At 42.5% G+C, this 19871-nt stretch overlaps 1 protein-coding gene across 1 annotated transcript; it reads left to right on the forward strand.

Annotated features, from left to right (window-relative positions):
- Positions 1–3989: 3989 nt before the first annotated feature.
- Positions 3990–5279, forward strand: S1PR1 (sphingosine-1-phosphate receptor 1). Its single transcript, XM_049765600.1, is given in 10 exon segments — positions 3990–4187; positions 4189–4239; positions 4242–4286; positions 4288–4563; positions 4565–4582; positions 4584–4622; positions 4624–4812; positions 4815–5057; positions 5060–5101; positions 5103–5279. Coding segments are annotated over 10 exon segments (1212 nt in total). The 5' UTR covers positions 3990–4055.
- Positions 5280–19871: the final 14592 nt, after the last annotated feature.

A 19871-nucleotide genomic window follows, 5' to 3' on the forward strand; every position in this document is an offset into this window, starting at 1 on the left:
ATATGCTACAACAGTGTTAATTTACATTCATGGTTTTGATAAAGTTACTGTGCAAAGTTGCCACCACCTAAGTTCCTCAAAAAACCCCTCCACTGCTCTTGCATTCAGGAAATAAGTGATTCTAAAAGGGCTTTCATTAGCATCTTGCGGCAAACATTTTGTAAGCATTGAGAATTAGTGCAAATGTTACAACAGTCAGGTCTAGAAGCTAGCTGAACTATTTGTGCCTGAAAGCCCAAATTTGGACCTCGACTGCTGGGCTATGGAAGTGATTCAAACTAGAGCTTGACCTTTTCCTCATCAATAAAATGATCTGCAATGTTCTCTGCCCACATCAATTGTGCTCAGTGAAACCAGTCTGAGGCAGACAGGGTAGGCAATTTATTTACATCCCTTTCCCTTTAAAGAACTCAAAAGTTTGTGGTCCTAACCTATGTCTGTTTTCAAGGGAAGTCTTCGAAGTCACTAAATTCTAGAGTTTAGCCTGTTATGTCAGTTTCTACATGACACACACACTCTTGCTGAATTCGCAAGTGTGTGGGGTGCAAGGCAGGTTTTCAGGCACCTGTGAATCAACCGTCATTTGAGTTTTTTTTTTTTTCTTCTTTCTTTCACAGGCTTTTGAAATCTCAGAAGCCTGGGGTCTGTTGTTTATTCATTCAAGGTCAGTCTCCTTTTGAATCACTCAAGTACAGGGTGTGTGCCTGTCACTGAAACTGTGCAGTGAAGAAGTTTTTTGCCTTCGTCTTTGCCGAATGGGAAGTCAGCAAGATGAAGGACTAGACAGAAATCGTCTCTGACACTAGGGCAAAAGAGATGTGCCCTAAACTTGCCACCAGGCAGAGCTGTCAGAGACTCCTGGCAGCCACACCTTCTGAAGTGGCATCTTTGAGAAAGCAGAGGCCAGTCGGTGAGCAGTCAAGTTGGGGGGGGGGGGTAGGATGTTGTAGGGGTTTTTTAATTGTCACCCCTCTTTAAAAAAGGAAGAAAATCCCTTGCTCTTTTCCCATTCCAGCCAGGACACCCACTTTGCTTTCCCGGTTTTAGAGCATGCCACTTTGCAAATCTCAGAACAAACTAAGTAGCTAGACTTGCTCAGGACACTGCAGCCATCCAGCTCTTGAAAGACCTGACCACTGGCCAAAATCTGGGACACACACAACCTGACTTTGCGTCCTGTGGAGGAAGGGGAAACCCCACAGGGCGCTGGCCCATTTCACCATGTCCTGAGCAGCACCCAAACCACCCCACCTCTCCACCTCTCCCCCCACCAAGCCCACATCAAGCTTCACCACTCAGAGAGAGGGGGTGCTTGTTTGTGTGCATGCGAGTATGCATGCATATGTGAGTGTTCCTGCATGTGTGTATGTGTGTTTGCATGACTGTGTGTATGTGTGTGCATGCATATGTTTTGCACCGAGATAGGGCTGCAGAAAGGAATAGGAGGGCAAAAAATTAAGGAACCCCAGGATTCGTCTCCTTCAGACCTCTAGAACACCTCTCCAATCTTATCTGTCTAAAGCTTCTCTGCTTTAGTACAGAGCTCTCAGTCAGTCTCTGGGCACTCAGACTCCCCTTTTCTGTCCTCCCAGAGAGTGGGATACCCGGCCTTGAGATTTCAGGCTTTCCCCCTGGCCCCTAGGACTTTCAGAGGAAAGTTTCCAAGGCTTCTGCCCTTTCACAAAGCCTGGCGACCATTCTCAGCCAACCACAGTAGCAGGAGGCGATGACCCTGATTTATAGCCCAGAGACCAGCGAGGACCTGGCTCCGCCTCCGGCGGCTGCTTTTTCGCTTGAGCTGGGAGGAGTTTTTGGCTTTTTAGGAGATCCAGAGGCCCCAGCCGAGGGCTGAGGGCGTGGGGGGCTGAAGCAATCACCCCTCCCTTTCTCTTCCTAAAGAGCCCACCCAGCTGGGCCAGGTCGCTTGGGGAGACTGCAGCTCGCCTGGTCGGTGCGGGGCTTTGGTTGGTGATTGGAGTGTGGACTGTGGAGGTGTGGGGGAGAGGTATTCCCCGATTTGGGAAAGTTGGACCAAGTGTGCCACCGGCATTGGGGCTGCTGCAAGATGCCCAGAGCTCGCACACCCGGAGTTCTGCAAACGCAGCTTCGTCCAGCTTGAAAGAGGTAAGTCCAAGGCACCTCGCCTGGTGCCAGCCTGTCTGCCAGCTCCTACTGGTGGGATCTGCAGGGTCATAAATAAATTTTCTTTTTAAATATATATCTTTTTAAATATAAACAAGAGCACAAAACCGTTTCTAGATAGGACAAGAGAAGTCGGGGATCTGTGGGCTGGTGGTTCTTGGGGGACACTTGTGATTGCTAAACTTTGGACAAGAGCTAAGTCCCCCCATTGTAGGATGGACGCAGTGGAAACTGCGGTTGGTTGGAGGAGAGAATGGGAAAGCACTGGATTTGGGAAATCCTATAGACAAAGAATATGGGAGATGGGGGTGGTGATTTTTTTTTTAACTCTTGACTGCAAAGCCAAAAGTGAGGGTGATAGATCCAAAATGTGGAGCCAGCAGTCGCTAAAGTCCCAGAACTGCTGGCTGTCTCTGCCTCTCCATTTGGATCACAGGTCTGAGGACCTTTGATATGGATATCCAGGTTGATTTTTGCTCCCTTCTGCCCCTGTTTCGTGAACCCCAAGCTTTTGAGTGTGCCCTAGTGTTGGGGGAAAGGATGTTCAATAAAATGGACCCTCAAGCTTAGCCCTGGAAGAACCTTCAGTGGAGTTTTTGGAGAATAGTTTAGCACTTGAAAACAGAAATGGAAAGGCACGCGTGTTATCGTTTGCAATGTAACTTCTCTTTTTCTGTGTTTGGGTGACTATATATATACACATAAATATATCTGTATATTTATATGTTTTTATGTATATATACAGTAACTATAAAAAGACTTCTTAAACAATAGAACTGTATACTAAATTTATGCAATTTTTGGCAATTAATGATTGCCATTGAGGATCTTTGCTTTTTTTTTGCACTGGCTGGTGGGGGGCTGGGGAGGGAAAAAAGAACCCAAAGGCAATTGCTTCACGGAGGCACTAAGCTTCCTGTTTACCCCACGACTGGGAGGCGGACTTGGCTGCTCAAAGCTTGCTTCGCCCTCGGACCCTCAGCACAGCTCCTGCTCCAGAGCTATTCATAGCCTCAGAGAGGGGTTTAGGGCTGGCCATTTATTCTCATGCATATTTAATTACCTGTGAGGCAATTTGTGACTAGGATCTCACCTCCTTTATTTGGGGGGAGATGGTGGTCTGTGGGGTGGGGGTACTCAGTATTAGAGTGCACTATCCTTTCTACCGCTGGGAGTTTTTCAATGGGAGGAACCCTGGGATGGGGCTAGAGGACCCTCTTGGAGCCCTTGCTCCCTATAAACGAGGGGGCAAGAGAGGAAGGAAAGGGATTAGGCTCCCCAGGTTCCCACTTTCCAAAAGAATGCATATGATTCCAGGGAGAATTCAGAGTTGACTTAACATTTTAAGTTCGGTTAAAATCTTGTTTTTGCTTTCTGCTTTCTTTCTTTTCTTTTCTTTTTTTTTTAACTTTTCTTTGCCTCCCAAGAACTGTGGCTTTAAAAAAATTTTTTTATGAACCGGAAAGATAGTAAAGTGCTTGCCTTGCGCCCAGCAGACCAGGGGTCCACTCCTGCCCCCCAAAATTACCTACCGCCTGGTGCAGAAGTCCTGAAAGCAGAGCCAGGAGTAAACCCAGAGCATCTTTACTTTACTCCTTCTACCTTTCATACATCTGTTTTGAGTCCCTGTCCCAGGGCTTTCCCCAGGTGCCCTTAAACAAATGGGCCCCACAAAACTGGAGCAATATTTGAGCTAGAATGAATTATGCCAATATGCTGTAGCTTGTTCCCTAACTCTCTCTCCTTTTGTAACTTGTTTAAGGTTTCTGAGGCAGAGAAGCGACACAATATCTAAATCTGGATAACTAAGTCTCCCGTACCAGGCAGCTACTGAAAGACTCTTTCGGCCGTCGCCCTCTAGCGACTTATCTGCAGAAGCGCCATCACTGGTTCTTGGGGGCTTAGTGGAAACTATGGGGTCCACCAGTGTCCCACAGGTCAAGGTCCTCCATAGCTCCGTCTCGGACTATGTCAACTATGACATCATTGTTCGGCATTACAACTACACAGGCAAGCTGAATACCAGCGCAGACAGGGGGAATGATCCTTAAAAGGACTTCAGTGGTTTTCATTCTCATCTGGTTGCTTCATCATCTTAGGAAAACATCTTTGTTCTGCTGACCATTTGGAAAACCAAGAAATTCCCACCGACCCATGTACTATTTCATTGGCAACCTGGCCCTCTCTGACCTGTTGGCAGGAGTGGCCTACACAGCCAATCTACTCTTGTCTGGAGCTACCACCTACAAGCTCACCCCTGCCCAGTGGTTTCTGCGGGAAGGGAGTATGTTTGTGGCTCTCTCTGCTTCAGTGTTCAGCCTCCTGGCCATTGCCATTGAACGTTATATCACCATGCTGAAGATGAAACTCCACAATGGCAGCAACAGCTCCCGCTCTTTTCTGCTCACAAGTGGCTGTTGGGGTCATCTCTCTCATCTTGGGGGGGCCTGCCCATCATGGGCTGGAACTGCATCGGGACTACTGTCCAACTGCTCCACGGTGCTTCCCCTCTACCACAAGCACTATATCCTCTTCTGCACCACCATCTTCACTCTGCTCCTGCTTTCTATCGTCATCCTCTACTGCAGGATCTACTCGTTGGTCAGGACTCGTAGCCGACGTCTGACATTTCGCAAGAACATCTCCAAGGCCAGCAGAAGCTCTGAGAAGTCCTGGCACTTCTCAAGACTGTGATCATCGTTTTGAGTGTCTTCATCGCCTGTTGGGCCCCCCTCTTCATCCTACTCCTGCTGGATGTGGCTGCAAGGCGAAGAACCTGTGACATCCTTTTCCGAGCGGAATACTTCTTGGTCTTGGCTGTGATCAACTCTGCCACCAACCCTATCATTTATACACTGACCAACAAGGAGATGCGCAGGCTTTTCATCCGGATCATGTCTTGTCTGCAAATGCCGCCAGTGGGGACTCCACAGGCAAATTCAAACGTCCCATCATCGCAGGGCATGGAATTCAGTCGCAGTAAATCAGACAATTCCTCCCATCCCCAGAAGGATGATGGGGACAACCCAGAGACTATCATGTCTTCTGGCAATATCAACTCATCATCCCTAAAACTGAGACATGTTGGTCCACCACAGATTGCTCATCGCCTGGTCATCCACCACTGCAGTGTCTGAAGAAAAAATAAATCTCAATAGTTGCCCGAGTTTGGAGGAAACATTGGAATCAGCCTGGTGGTCCTGGGTGTTGGTGACTTAGAGTGAGTTCCGGTGACAATGCACTGGGGAAGGGTGGAGATTGGGTCCTGGCCTGGAATCTATTTCCTCTTCCCTGGAGCTCTTTGATTTTTGCACTGAGCCAAAGGTCTAGCATTGTCAAGCTCCTGAACAGGATTGTTTATTCGGGAATCTCCATAAAGGCCAGTGTCTTGTCACCATGTGAAAACTCACTCTCTCGAGTGTTTTGAGGTCGTTTCTTTCACTTTACTTGCCAATCCAAGTGTGTGCACTTTGCTTGTCTGGGTAGATGTTACATAGTTCACCCCTCCTTTGCCCTTCACATCCCTCCTCAAAATTCTATTACTTTATAACCCTCCTCGCCTTCATTAGAGCTAGGCCTTTGGGCACAGGCTATTTCTTGGATGATGTGCAGCTGGTAAGATTAGTAAGTAGGTAGGCGAGGATGAGGAGATGAAGAGATGTGATGAGGAGGTGGAGAGATGTTAGCTACTTATTTTCTGAGGCCAAAGTTTCTACTATGAAAAATGTCACAGGATAATACTCATTCTAATTGAAATCTTCAGAAGCAAGTCCACAATCTCTAGTATTGTACTGGGGTTGAACCTTGGTATCAGAGAAAGCAGGCCAAGTGGAAAGAAACAACGAATCACAAACTTTATAAAGCACAATCTTAGTTTGTCTCACAAATTCATCACTCTATCTTTGGCACTATTATTTGACGTTCATTTCTTTAGGAGTTTCTGTGATTGATTTCAACCAATCGGGATATTATAATTTTGTTCTGTTTAAAATACTTTTCACGAGTATTGAATGTATTTGTTTCAGCAGAGGGGTATTCTATTGAATTTTTTTCTAACCTGTGTTAACAGCTATTGAATGTTGTATTTTTTATCACCCTCTTGTGCCCTTTAAAGCATTACTTTAGTGAATAGAAAATGAATGCTGGAAATTTTTCCTTTTTCTTTAAATAGGTGAAAATGTTCCTAAGTTTTATAAAGAATAAAGATGAAGCCCTGTCTCTTAGTGGGGTTTCCAGTGCAATTACATGTAGAAAGGCCTTTAAAAAAATAGTATTTAATGGGTTTCTGACTTTTACTCGATCATTTTGCACATAGTATTATCAACTTTTAAACATTATAAACTGATGTTTTTTTTAAAGATTTCTTTGTGAAGAGCATTTGTTAATAGTAATTATTAAAACGCTATATTTGACTGCATAAATCCTTAGGATCACAGACCAGGGCAAAGTTCTATTATTCTTGAAAAGATGTTAAAATCTAGGCTTGCGAAAAAAGTGTGGTTTATTTAAAAACCACTTGTCTTTTTTCAGGAAGAGAAACTTCAATAAGCTCACGCTGAGGAGTAGTAAAGAATAGATGAAAAAAACCACCACCTTTAAATACCATATTGAAAAGCAAAATGTAATTGTTTTACGTTTAAAATGACTTTCAAGCCAGATCAAATTAAGTGTAACTATTCTGTTTTAACATATATGCATAAATATAATCTAAAAACAAGTGATTAGAATATGGACTGAGAATCACATATCTAAAAGCTTATGATTCACCATGTCAGGAAAGCTTTATCATACTAGTCATTAATTTCTCAATTATAAAATAAGAACAAGAGTGGCTTAGCAAACATCACAGAATTACGGTAACCATTAATCCTTATTTGTATTATGGTTCTCTTCATTGAAAATTAAATTTGATATTTTTTGGCATATTGGGCTCTTCAGTGCTATTGTTACATTTCAGATTTGTGCTTTTAAGTATCACTGACTATGAACAGGACACAGTTGGGACATGAAGATAAATCTCACCTCATAGAGGTAATGTCATTTCTGGTAAGGTTGACTGTGGGAAACAGAAGTGTGCTCACTGAGGAAACCTTAGGTCACCACCTCCAGTTTCCTAAAGGAAATGCCAAAACTGCTCCTAAGACAAAAGACTGGAAACAAACTGGAATGCCTCTGTCCATCTGTCTGCTGCAGCGGAAGGAATGAGTTCATGTTAAACTCACATCCTAGTACTTCATTGCAGAGTCAAACATAATGGAAAAATATGTCCATTTTTGTGTTTCTATAAAGATAAAGTGTATGTTGTTGGATTATCTCTTAAAGCACAGTGGTGACTCACAGGGCACAGAGAAGAGGAGAAAAGGCAGGTGACTTGGGCAGGGAAATGAGACGTTCACATTTGATAAGGAAGGACCACCTCAATTGCTCACATTGGGAGCACATTGACCAATGATTTAATGTGCTTTCCTCCTGTGACCTTGAAATAACAACACATGCCATGCCAAGACAACTGGGCCATAATGGAGCCTAGCTTTCAGTGCAGGTATATGTATAGTGGAGGCTGAGGTCTGAAGAGGCTTATCTCAATCTGACTATTTGGTTTGAATTCTGGCTATCCTAAAAACAAAGAAAATCATCTATTTATATTTTACTAAGAAAAATAACCACACAATATGTATTAAAAACATAGCACAGGGGCCGGAGAGATAGCACAGTGGCATTTGCCTTGCAAGCAGCTGACACAGGACCTAGGGTGGTTGGTTCGAATCCCTGCATCCCATATGGTCCCCTGTGCCTTCCAGGAGCTATTTCTGAGCAGATAGCCAGGAGTAACCCCTGAGCACAGTCGGGTGTGGCCCAAAAACCAAAAACCAAAAAAAAAAAAAAAAAAAAAAAAAAGCATAGCACAGCAGTAGGCATTTGCCTTGCTTGCAGCTGACCCAGGACAAACATGGGTTCAATCCCTGGTATCCCCTATGATCCCCTAAAGCCAGGAGCAATTTCTGAGTGCATAGCTATGTGTAATCCCTGAGCATCTTTGGGTGTGGCCCAAAACAAAACAAGCAAACAGCCTGCCCCTCAAAAATCCAAAACATAGTCTTTTGTAAGTGGGGTAATATAGGAAGCCTAGTAATACTTAAATATACCTTTATAAAAGGCATCACCTACTCATAGACATTTAACAAAGTTGCAAATGACATTAGATAATACTATGTTCCCGACGTAAAAGTGATTACAATATTATATTATATATTATATATAATATTGTATTATAAATTATATTATTTATACATTACATTTTAATGTAATTATGTATTATTACAATACACTACAGTATTACAAAATGTCCCATTTAAAGTATTATAGAAGACATGGTTATTCATATTTTAATTATAAATAGAAAAATTAGTAACCCAGGACAAACATGGGTCACTAACACAATTATAACAGAAACTTTGCATTTGTGTTAATGAGATTCTGTGTTCTATTTTAGTAATATAAGCACTTCAATCACGATTTATGGTGTCTTGAATTTTAGTCCCCAAGAATAAAAAGTCATACAATTTTACCATTATTTCTTTTTAGATTGGATTAAGCTCTGCTGTTGACATTGCTTATGTCAATTATATCCCTAATATAATACTTCTGGAATTTCTTTTTTTGTATGACTTTGACTCTTGTTGTCTTTATTCTGCATGCTACCTGTCACCACTTCTAAGCAGCTACAACTATAAGAATATTTGGAGGGAGGAAAAGATAGCATGGAGGTAATTCGTTTGCTTTGCATACAGAAGGTCGGGTGGTTCGAATCCGGGCATCCCATATGGTCCTCTGAGCTTGCCAGGAGCAATTTCTGAGCATAGAGCCAGGAGTAACCCCTGAGTGCTGCCGGTGTGACCCCCCCCCAAAATACAAAAAAAACCAAAAAAGGAATATTTGGGGGCTATTATTATAAATATCCATCTTCATAAAAATGATGAGCACTATTGGAAAATTCTAGAGTAGGGACTCACAGTCCAAATATTTCTATGTATTAGCAACATCATTTTCAATTAAGGGGGTAAGGATTAGTGTGACAGTAATATATTAAAACATTGTAGCTACAAAATGAGGTATTGATTTTGTAAATAGTCCACAGGCTCAAGAAACTTTCTAAGTAGGAACCCATTGTATTTTTAGTAATGTATTTCTATAATCTCTATATTGTTCAGTTGTTAGCATTGAGTTTTTTAATTTAGTTATTTAATTTTTTGTTTGTGGGGCCATACCTGGTGATGCTCAGGGATTAGTCCTTGGCTATGAGATCAGAAATCGTTCCTGGCTTGCCGGAGAGATAGATGGAGATAGGGCGTTTGCCTTGCATGCAGGAAAATGGTGGTTCGAATCTCGGCATCCCAAATGATTCCCTGAGCCTGTCAGAGCAATTTCTGAGCATAGAGCCAGGAGTAACTCTTAGTATTGGTGGGTGTGACCCCCCCAAAAAAAAAAATCGCTCCTGGCTTGGGAGACAATATGGGACAACACCGAGAAACGGGGATTGAATCGAGGTAAGTTCTGGATCAGCCACATGAAAGGCTGTGCTATCACCCTGACCCAATAACATTGGTTTTTAAAATGTCAGTGCTCCTCAGTTGAAAATTAGGTTTCCTGGGGGACACCTAACTAATTAGATCTAACTAGAGTAAGTCTATTTCCTGAAAAAAAAAAAGTTTAAAACATCTTGAGGGATGGGCCCAGAGAGATAGCACAGCGGCGTTTTGCCTTGCAAATAGCCGATCCAGGACCAAAGGTGGTTGGTTTCGAATCCCGGTGTCCCATATGGTCCCCCGTGCCTGCCAGGAGCTATTTCTGAGCAGACAGCCAGGAGTAACCCTGAGCACCACCGGGTGTGGCCCAAAAACCAAAAAAAAAAAAATATCTTGAGGATAGAATCAAAAATTGTCAAATGAAAGCTTTATAAGACCTATGAGAGTAAGCTTTCCCAGTAAGTTCTTGATAATGAGAAGTCCGAATAAATCATTTGTCTTCCTTTTGGGTGAAACAAAGAAAGGTAATTCAGGAATTGCGTTTTTCATATCCATAGTATATAGTCACAGAAAATGAACCATCATTTAAAACAGCCAGATGTGCAGTTAATTAAGTCATTGGTGATCTTTCAGTCATCATGGGGTTGGGATGCAAAAGACCAGCCATCCTTGTGGACATTCATATTACCCTCATACTCTCCCTAACCTTAGGCTCCAAACTGGGCATCTTTATTTGTTTTGTTGCTTGGTTTTATTTTTTTATTGTTTTATTGCCACCATATGGTGTGGGGCTTACTTTGGGTCTGAGCTCAAGGATTATTTCTATGGGTCGGGGCTTGGGGACATATAAGGTGCTGGGGATCAAAAAACATATTGACTGGATTGCCACAGCAAAGCAACTTGCCTGTTGCAGTATTCTTCAGCCTCAATATGTGATACCCTTTGAAAGCCAGGAAGACTATGACCAAAGTCCGCATGTAACCTCTTTAAATTTGCAGCACAAATATTAAGTGACTGAGGTCATCTATTCAGGGCTTAACTTCAAGTCTTGGGATGCCAGGAAATATATGTCTGCAAGCAGTGTTTCATTTTTTTTTATTATGAAGTTTAATGCAGTTGAGTTTTTAAAGATATAAAGGCTAAATAGTGGGTTTATCCTGGGTAACTATGGGAGTCACATATAACCTCAATTATGGACCTCTGAGCAAAACAACAGCAGCCTCTCTTGTACCTCCCATTCCATCACACTCCACCCCTACTGCTTAGAAAAACAAATAAATACCAAGTAAACAACGTCTACTGAAATGGTCTAATGTCCTTATGCTGTTTACAAAGAAAAAAGTTTTTTGTTTTGTTTTGTTTTGGGGCCACACCCGGCGCTGCTCAGAGGGTTACTCCTGGCTGTCTGCTCAGAAATAGCTCCTGGCAGGCACAGGGGACCATATGGGACACCGGGATTCGAACCAACCACCTTAGTTCCTGATCGGCTGATTGCAAGGCAAACGCCGCTGTGCCTATCTCTCCAGGCCCAAGAAAAAAGTTTTAATCAGTAATTAAGAGGAGTGATAAAAGTAAGTAGAACACTTGTAAGGAAGGTCATGGGGGCACGTCCCATTTCTGTCTTCTTCTTCTTCTTCTTCTTCTCTTCTTCTTCTTCTTCTTCTTCTTCTTCTTCTTCTTCTTTCTTCTTCTTCATCATCATCTTCTTCTTCTCTTCTTCTTCTTCTTCATCATCATCTTCTTCTTCTTCCTCTTCTTCTTTTTTGGTTTTGGGTCATATCCAAGGGGCACTCAGAGGTTACTACTAGCTCTACACTCAAAAATAGCTCCTGGGAGGCTCGGGGGACCATATCGGGATTTGAATCACCGTCCTTCTGCATGCAAGGAAAACACCCTACCTCCATGTTAGCTCTCTGCCCCTTATTCTTCTTTTGTTTGTTTGTTTCTGTGCCACAGCCAAATGTGCTCAGGGCTTATTTCTGTCTTTGTGTTCTATGGGTTTCTTGGCTTTTCATTTCAAGTTGCCCACAAACACTATTCAGAAGACATTTGCACTCCTATGTTCACATGAATTACCATTCACAAATAGGTAAACTCTAGAAACAACCCATGTCCAAGTAAAGATAACTGGATAAAGAAAATGATAGAGATTACACATTGGATCACTACAGGTTATAAGAAAAGATGAAAAAGATGGATAAAATAATTAATGCTCAGGGAAGTCAATCAGAAGAAGAGGGACAAATATAAGAATAATGTCCCTCATATTTGTTATATAAGAAACATGATAAGGGAAACAATACTATTTCTTTTTCCCTTTTAGGCATAGTAGTTTGCAATGTTGTTTACTAGTAGTGTCTCATACATATCACTTTACCTCCTTTGAGCACTTGAACTTTGTCCATAGTGATACTTCCTTCTGTCAATGTATAGCAATCCCTTTCTTGATATATCCTCCTTTCCAGACTGTGTAGTAAGCGTCCTACTTTTTATTTCTATTGCCACCATTCATTATTTATCCACTATTATGTTTCTTTTATATCTGGCATATTGAGTGAGATCATTAATGTGTCTCTCTTCAACTGACTTCATTCACTTATTATAATACTTTCCAGATCCATCTATGTAGCAATACATTGCAGGACTTCATCTTTTCTTATGTTTGAATAGTATTCCATGATGAATATGGAGTACTATATAGGTGTTCATCCAATCATGTGTTCTTGGCACTTAGATGTTAAATTCATTATCTGGAGTAAAAAAAGTCAGTTATAAATAAGACATACAGCATAATTCCATCTGCATAATTCAAAAAAAGGAAAAGCTAACCTATGAAGTGGTTTTTAGGGAGGCATCAAGACCAAACAGGGGCAAGGCTACTAAGTAGTAGGTTGGATACAGAGGGGAACACATATTCTAGCCGCCCTGGGGGTGAGGGAAGAGGAAATGGGAGGTAGGACAAAAACGGAGGTGTAGGGAGGACAAATTGGTGATGGGAATCCCCCCTGATTTTATGTAAATATGCACCTATAATGTTATTGTCAACAATATGTAAGACACTATGATCAAAATAAAAATTATATATATTAAAAAAAAAATCAGAACTGTCGTGGCATGGGTAAGAGAAAAGGACCATTTTAGGTTGTCAACTTTAGCAAAGTTCTATATCTTAAGACCTGGGAGAGGAGGGGGAGGAGGGCCGAGATCAGTAGACTGATTTTTTAATAAAACTAAATAGTATTTTTTCTGTGAAATTTGTAAAACAAGATATCAAAGAGTTTATAAGAATGTGGCAAAAATCCCAAAGAACTCCATAGAAGGAAATATGCTCTTTTAGCTTCTCCTAAAAACACTAAATAACTGTGACCCAATGACATTCTTTTATACCATAAGAGATATCTTAGAATTTGAGAAAATTTCTTGTAATATTGATCCCCAAAATATTTAAACTGATAATAACTGTGAAGAATATAACATTACTGAAAGAATCTAGGGTTGAAACTGTCATAGTAAAATTTTTTAAAATTTAGATTTCAGTCTTAGGAATATGTGGTTAGTTATAATTAATCTTATGAAGAGTGAAATTTTATTATTATAATTTTAGGTTTGGGGCTACATCCAGTAATGCTCAGACTTACTCCTGGCTCTGCACTCAAGAATCACTTTTGGTGGGGCTCGGGAACCATAAGTGGTGTCCAGGATTGAACCTGGGTTTGCCACATGCAAGGCAAGCTCTTTACCCATTGTACTATTACTCCAGCCCAACAATGAACTTCTAGGTTGTCAAGTATAGTAAGGCATGCAGTGCAAACTTGAATATACCTTATTTTCCCTTGCCTGATAAAACTGAGGACCTATTTTGTTAGATTGTAATACTTGTTCTGGGTGCAAAAACTGCATTATTAAAAGCAATGGATATGGGACGAGGACATAACTTTAGAGGCTGTGTACAGAAAGAATGCTTTTTGTGCAGGAAGCCCTCAATCTATACCTGGCATTGCATGGTCCTCTCAGCACTTGTGGCAGGAATAGTTCTTAAATACTGTGTGGTTCCAAAGAAAGACTTCACCATAAGTTCCATCCTTGACATGTGCAGAGACAGAGATCTCTAGAGATGGAGCAGAAGTCTCCCAGACACCACAAAAGCACCAACGGGAAAGTAAATGAACTAGAAAGGAGTCTAATCCCATGACAATATACTTCAAGGGTGGAGAAACCCTGTATCTCTTAGACCAAAGGAATTCTTTTTTGAATGACTCCAATGTTTACTGTGCTTGTGCAGGAGGGGGAAGAGAGAGAGAGAGAGAAAGAAAAAGCACAAAATAATCCTTTTTTTTTTTTTGATCTATCTAGCTTTTGTCGATTTCTTTGATTTGGTGTGGATATTGAACCGGTTGTCTTCATTTTTATTTATTTATTTTTTTTTCTTTCTTCTTTTCTCTTTTCCGTTTTGTGCTCTGTCATGGTTTTTATCTCAAGTCCACGGCAAGTATGTGGTGCCTATCTTTATTGCTGTAGCGCTCACTGGATTTGTGTGCGTGCGTGTGTGTGTGTGTGTGTGTGTGTGTGTGTGTGTGTGTGTGTGTGGTTTTTGGGTCATATCCAGCAGTGCTCAGGGGTTATACCTGGCTCCAGGCTCAGAAATTGCTCCTGGCAGGCACGGGGGACCATATGGGATGCTGGATTCGAATTGATGACCTCCTGCATGAAAGGCAAATGCCTTACTTCCATGCTATCTCTCCAGCTCACTCACTGGATATTTTATTTGGTACATCTTTTTATATTGATGTGGTGTTCCACCTTCTTTTCCCCCTTCATCTCTCATACCGAGGATGAGAGCCTCTAGAAGGACTCTGGCCATGTTTGGCATATTTGATTTTTACCCCATTGTATTACTTTTCTCTTCTTCAAACAAAACCACATTACCTTAACTATCTAGTCACGCCTCCCAATTAGAGGGGAATATAATGGAGGTACCATGACCAAACAGTTGAAAGGTCACTAAGTAGTAAGCTAGGCATGGAGGGGGTGAGGGTGGAGGCTATGGGAGGCAGGATGGGAGCGGAGGAGGAGGGAGGACAATTCAGTGATGGGAATTCCCCTGATTCAATGTTAATATGAACTTAAATTATTGCTGTGAATGATATGTAAGCCACTATGACTAAAATAAAAATTATAAAAAAATACTGTGTGGTTCAGTCATCTCCCACTTGACAAAATGGCCAGACACACAAAAATGATGGAATATAAGATCATGCAGTAGAGCTCCTTATAGGCTGGATACATTGCTTGCCTCTGCTAAGTCATACCCAGAGATTTATTCTTCAACTGACTCTGGAGTCTCTTTAACTGACCTCTGATGAGACTGATATATCTAAATTTTCTTAGATCCTGTTCTGGGACAGTTTGGTTAATACAATAAATAAAAATGATAGAAAAGAACCACGCCGAGCACGCGAATATAGCTTAACACAACATATAGGTCTAGCCAGCTCAGACCTAACACCAAAATTTCTTAAATAATCAAGAGCCCATAAAATTGGAAACAAAAGGTGGGCACTCAGAGACCTCAGCGCCCACCAGTCTGCGTGCCTCTCCCCAGAGTGAGTGCAGTGCCCTGAGGCCGCTCCACCTGGGGCATAGAGACCCTGGTGTCCGCAACCTCCCACCGCACCGTTGCCCAGGGTGAGTGCATTACCCTGGGGCCCTTCCACGTGGGTGCTTGGAGACCTCCGTGCATGCCAGCCTGCGTGCACAGAGACCCCATTACCCACCGCCTCACTTTCTGGGCCCCAGAGATCACCCCACCCAACCCAAGCTTAGACAGAGGAGGGCAGTTCCCTAGTACTTAGCTGGCCAGAGTCACCTGCACCACTGGGACAGACTGGGACCAATAGACTGGGTGAGCTTGAGCCTGCCACCTGGTCCTTTGGGTAACCTAGAGCAACCTATCCCCATGAGCCCCAGAGTAGACCCGAGACTCCCCAAGGGCTGAGGGCAGCTACTGGGTGGGCTTGGCTGGGGGAATTTCTTCTGCAGAAACTCGAGGGGGCGGAACTTCCTTGACTCCCAGATAGGGGTGGGAACAGAGAGCTAGGCTCAACAGCGAAGGCAACCATTGTGGCCAGGAGCAGAACTGCAGCGGCTGACAGGAATAAAGAGAAGGAAATTGAACAGACCCACTGACTTCCAGGTAGTAGAGGGGGAGAAAGAGCTAGACTCAACAGCGCCCTCCACCATTGTGTCCAGAAGAGGACCAGCACTAGCTGACAACAAAAGGGCAAAGCAACGAATCAGGCCATCTGAAAAGCACAGGAGGAGCCAAACCTCAGCAAGCTCACCCAACAGTCCCCCCTAGAACCACCCTCAGAAAAGAGACCCATTCCCACACCACAGCGGATAAAAACAGGCTGAAATTAGAGGGCACAGCACTCCAAAGCACACATAGTAATCAAACAGCATGGTACTGGAACAGAGACAGGACCTCAGACCAGTGGGTCAGAACAGAATTCCCAGACATAAACCCCCAGATATACAGCCAACTAATAGTTGATAAAAGAGGCAAGAACCTGAAATAGAACAAAGAAAGCCTATTCAACAAATGGTGTTGGTACAACTGGAAAACCACATGTACGAAAGTGAAAATCGACCCATACCTCACTTCTTATACAAAAGTCAACTCAAAATGGATCAAAGACCTTGAAATCAGACCTGAATCTATAAAGTTTATAGAGAATAAAATAGGCAGAACACTCAAAGACCTATATATCAAAAAGGTCTTCGAGAATGGAGCACCAATGGCAAGAACTTTAGCATCAAACATAAACAAATGGGACTACATCAAACTAAAAAGCTTCTGTGTGGTGAAAGAAACCCTACTTAATGCAAGAAGACAGTTAACAGAATAGGAAAGAATCTTTTCACTCGACATATCAGATAAAGGGCTGATATCTAGAACATACAAAGCACTCAGAAAGTTGAGACCCCAAAACCAAATAAAGCCATAAAAAATGGGGAGATGAGGGGCCGGAGAGATAGCATGGGAGGTAAGGCGTTTGCCTTTCATGCAGGAGGTCATCGGTTCGAATCCCGGCGTCCCATATGGTCCCCCGTGCCTGCCAGGAACAATTTCTGAGCCTGGAGCCAGGAATAATCCCTGAGCACTGCCGGGTGACCCAAAAACCACAAAAAAAAAAAAAAATGGGGAGATGAAATGAATAGACACTTCTCTGAGGAAGACAGAAGGATGGCCAACAAACACATGAAAACATGCTCACCTTCATTCATCATCAGAGAGATCCAAATCAAGACAACAATGAGATACCACCTTACACCAGTGAGGATGGCTCACATCAAAAATAATGGGAACAATCTTTGTTGGCGGGGATGCGGTATGAAAGGAACTCTCATCCACTGCTGGTGGGAATGCCCCCTAGTCCAACACCTATGGAGAACAGTCTGAAGAGTGCTCAAAGAACTCAGAATTGAGCTGCCACTTGACCCAGCAATTGCTCTCCTAGGTATATACCCCCAAATTGGAAGGACATTCATTCCAAAATACGTGTGCACCCCACTATTTATTGCAGCACTCAGTATAATAGCCAAGTCTTGGAACCAACCTCAATGTCCAACAGCAGATGAATGGATCATTAAGATGTGGTATCTATACACAATGGAATATTACATGACAGTCAGAAATGATACAATCACAGACTTTGCAGCAACATGGATGGACCTAGATCATATTATATTAAACAAAGTAAGTCAGAAGACAAAAGATAAACACAGAATGGTACACAACTAAACACCTAGAACATACATCTATACACAACTAATACTAACAATCAAATAACAGGGTTTAACAGGTAGAAACTCCAAACACTGTAATAGTCAACATATACTCGGGAGCAGTGCCCAAAATACTTGAAAAAGGAACAACACAATCTCTTGACTACACATTATACCACAAAGAAAGCAGCAACACCAGAAACAGCAACATAGAGAAAACAGGTATGTAATCAGCCTTCTACAACAAAGGTCCACAATAATCCCTTAGAGATCGTATACAGGAACACAGGTAAAGAACACCATGGGAAATCACTGACTCCAATGGAAACATCCCATAACACTATGTTTTAATACCTTTATCTTACTATATTTAAAATAACCTCTCAGCTTTTATGTCCACAGGCATCCTTGGATACAAAGGGCGGACAAACTAAGATGGCAGCTCGGGATACCACACGAGATACCATACCTAGCTTGCACTACGAGATGGCCCCGAGAAAACTCTTTAACATACACATTATCTCTAGGTTATACCTTCTTTTAGGAATTGAAGCCCGTGACCAGTCAGACCACTGAAGCAGTAACTGCGATGTACAGACTTAAACTACAGGCTGTTTTCTTCGAACACATTCAAGCAAACTAGCATTCCCTTGCTATTCTTTCCTCGATTCTCACTACTTTCTTTTTTATTTTTTTTCTTTTCCATTCTTCTCTTTATTTTTTTCCTTTTCTCTTCTCCCTTTCTTTCTAATGTATTTTCTCTTTCCTCCCTTCCTACCCCTTCCATTTACCTTCCCCTTCCCCCCCTTTGGAAATCCAACTATCCCTTCACCCCTCAATCCCATCCAGACCTCCCACCGTATTAAAACTCTCCACTCTCTGTCCTTAATTTATTAGGCATCAAGATTGACCTCCTGGGCCCGGAGAGATAGCACAGAGGTGTTTGCCTTGCAAGCAGTCGATCCAGGACCAAAGATGTTTGGTTCAAATCCTGGTGTCCCTTATGGTCCCCCGTGCCTGCCAGGAGCTATTTCTGAGCAGACAGCCAGGAGTAACCCCTGAGCACTGCCGGGTGTGGCCCCAAAAAAAAAAAAGATTGACCTCTTACTCCAACGAACCAGTACCCAGCACCCAGGCGAGGGGACACCCAGTCAAACCCACACCTCGTCTCCTGCAAGAAAAGGCAGCCAACTCCCCTGCAGATTCATGCTGCGCGGCCCTCCCTACCAACTCCCCCTAACGTGGACTGTTACTTGAAACCGGACTTAGGTCCAAAAGTATCCCCAATGCAAGAACTCTTCCAAGACCTCCCTGCCACAAATCTTTTGCCAATCTGAAGAAGGTCAGGGGATGTATGGAAAGATGCCTGGGAACCCACACACCACAAGAAAAACCCAAAAGACAATGGGAAAACCTGTACTTCCAACATAAGCATAAGACCTATATTACACCACCTCTTTACCTGCTTTTCCCCAAATGTAAGGTAGTGTTTTGCATCACTTTGGTCCTTTAAATACTTTGCTAACTAATTTTTCTTTTTAAAATGTCTGTCCTACATATACATATATGAGCACATACATTTTTATTCCCTATTTTTTTCTTTTTTTATCTTTTTTGGGTATGTAACCTGTTTCTGTTTTCCCCTCTGTCCACCCCCAAATGCACCGATATAATGCACCAATATAATGTAGCACCATTTCCCCCTGCAAAGGCACACTAAAAAAGGGGAAATCTTACATATATAAAAGAGCTCTTATCTACTAGAGATAGGAACTCATAGTTGTTTACAATACAGGGATATCTCCTACCTTGAAAATATGTCATGTGGAATCAACTTAGACCTCAGGTGATTAGATACCATCTGTCCAGCCTTGAACCCTGGATCCCAGACATAGAAACGGGCACAATTCTTCACAACTGCTGCAGGTAACAAATCTCATCCGGGACAGCCTTAATACTGCGAGGTCACCAACAAGTGCCAGGTCTAATATGATATCCTGACAACGAGGAAAATGGGAACAACTTGACCTAAGTGCAGGTTATCCTACCTTACCAGCTAACGACAAGACAAAATCAGAAGACTTGTCACCCTTTGGTAGGCCCAAAAGCCAAGATTGCAAGTTACAGATGACTGGCTGCTAGAACCATGACCAGACTGTATACACCCTGGGACCAATAAAAAAGCCCTAGTCTAGGGTTTGAACTACGACCTGCACAATAAACATGATCCCCAGTTCCAAATGTCTGGCAGAGACCATTGTAACGGAATGGGGCTTCTGGAAGCACAAAGAAAGATCTATCTTAGGTGCCATCCTAGGTTCAGTGTAAAGACCAAGATTACCAACCACAAAAGATGAATTAAAATACCACTGAGTGAACAGAACTTCTAGAACCACAAAGACTGGCTTCATCTTT

Source organism: Suncus etruscus, chromosome 19, assembly GCF_024139225.1.
Source record: "Suncus etruscus isolate mSunEtr1 chromosome 19, mSunEtr1.pri.cur, whole genome shotgun sequence".
NCBI classification, from domain to species: Eukaryota; Metazoa; Chordata; class Mammalia; order Eulipotyphla; family Soricidae; genus Suncus; species Suncus etruscus.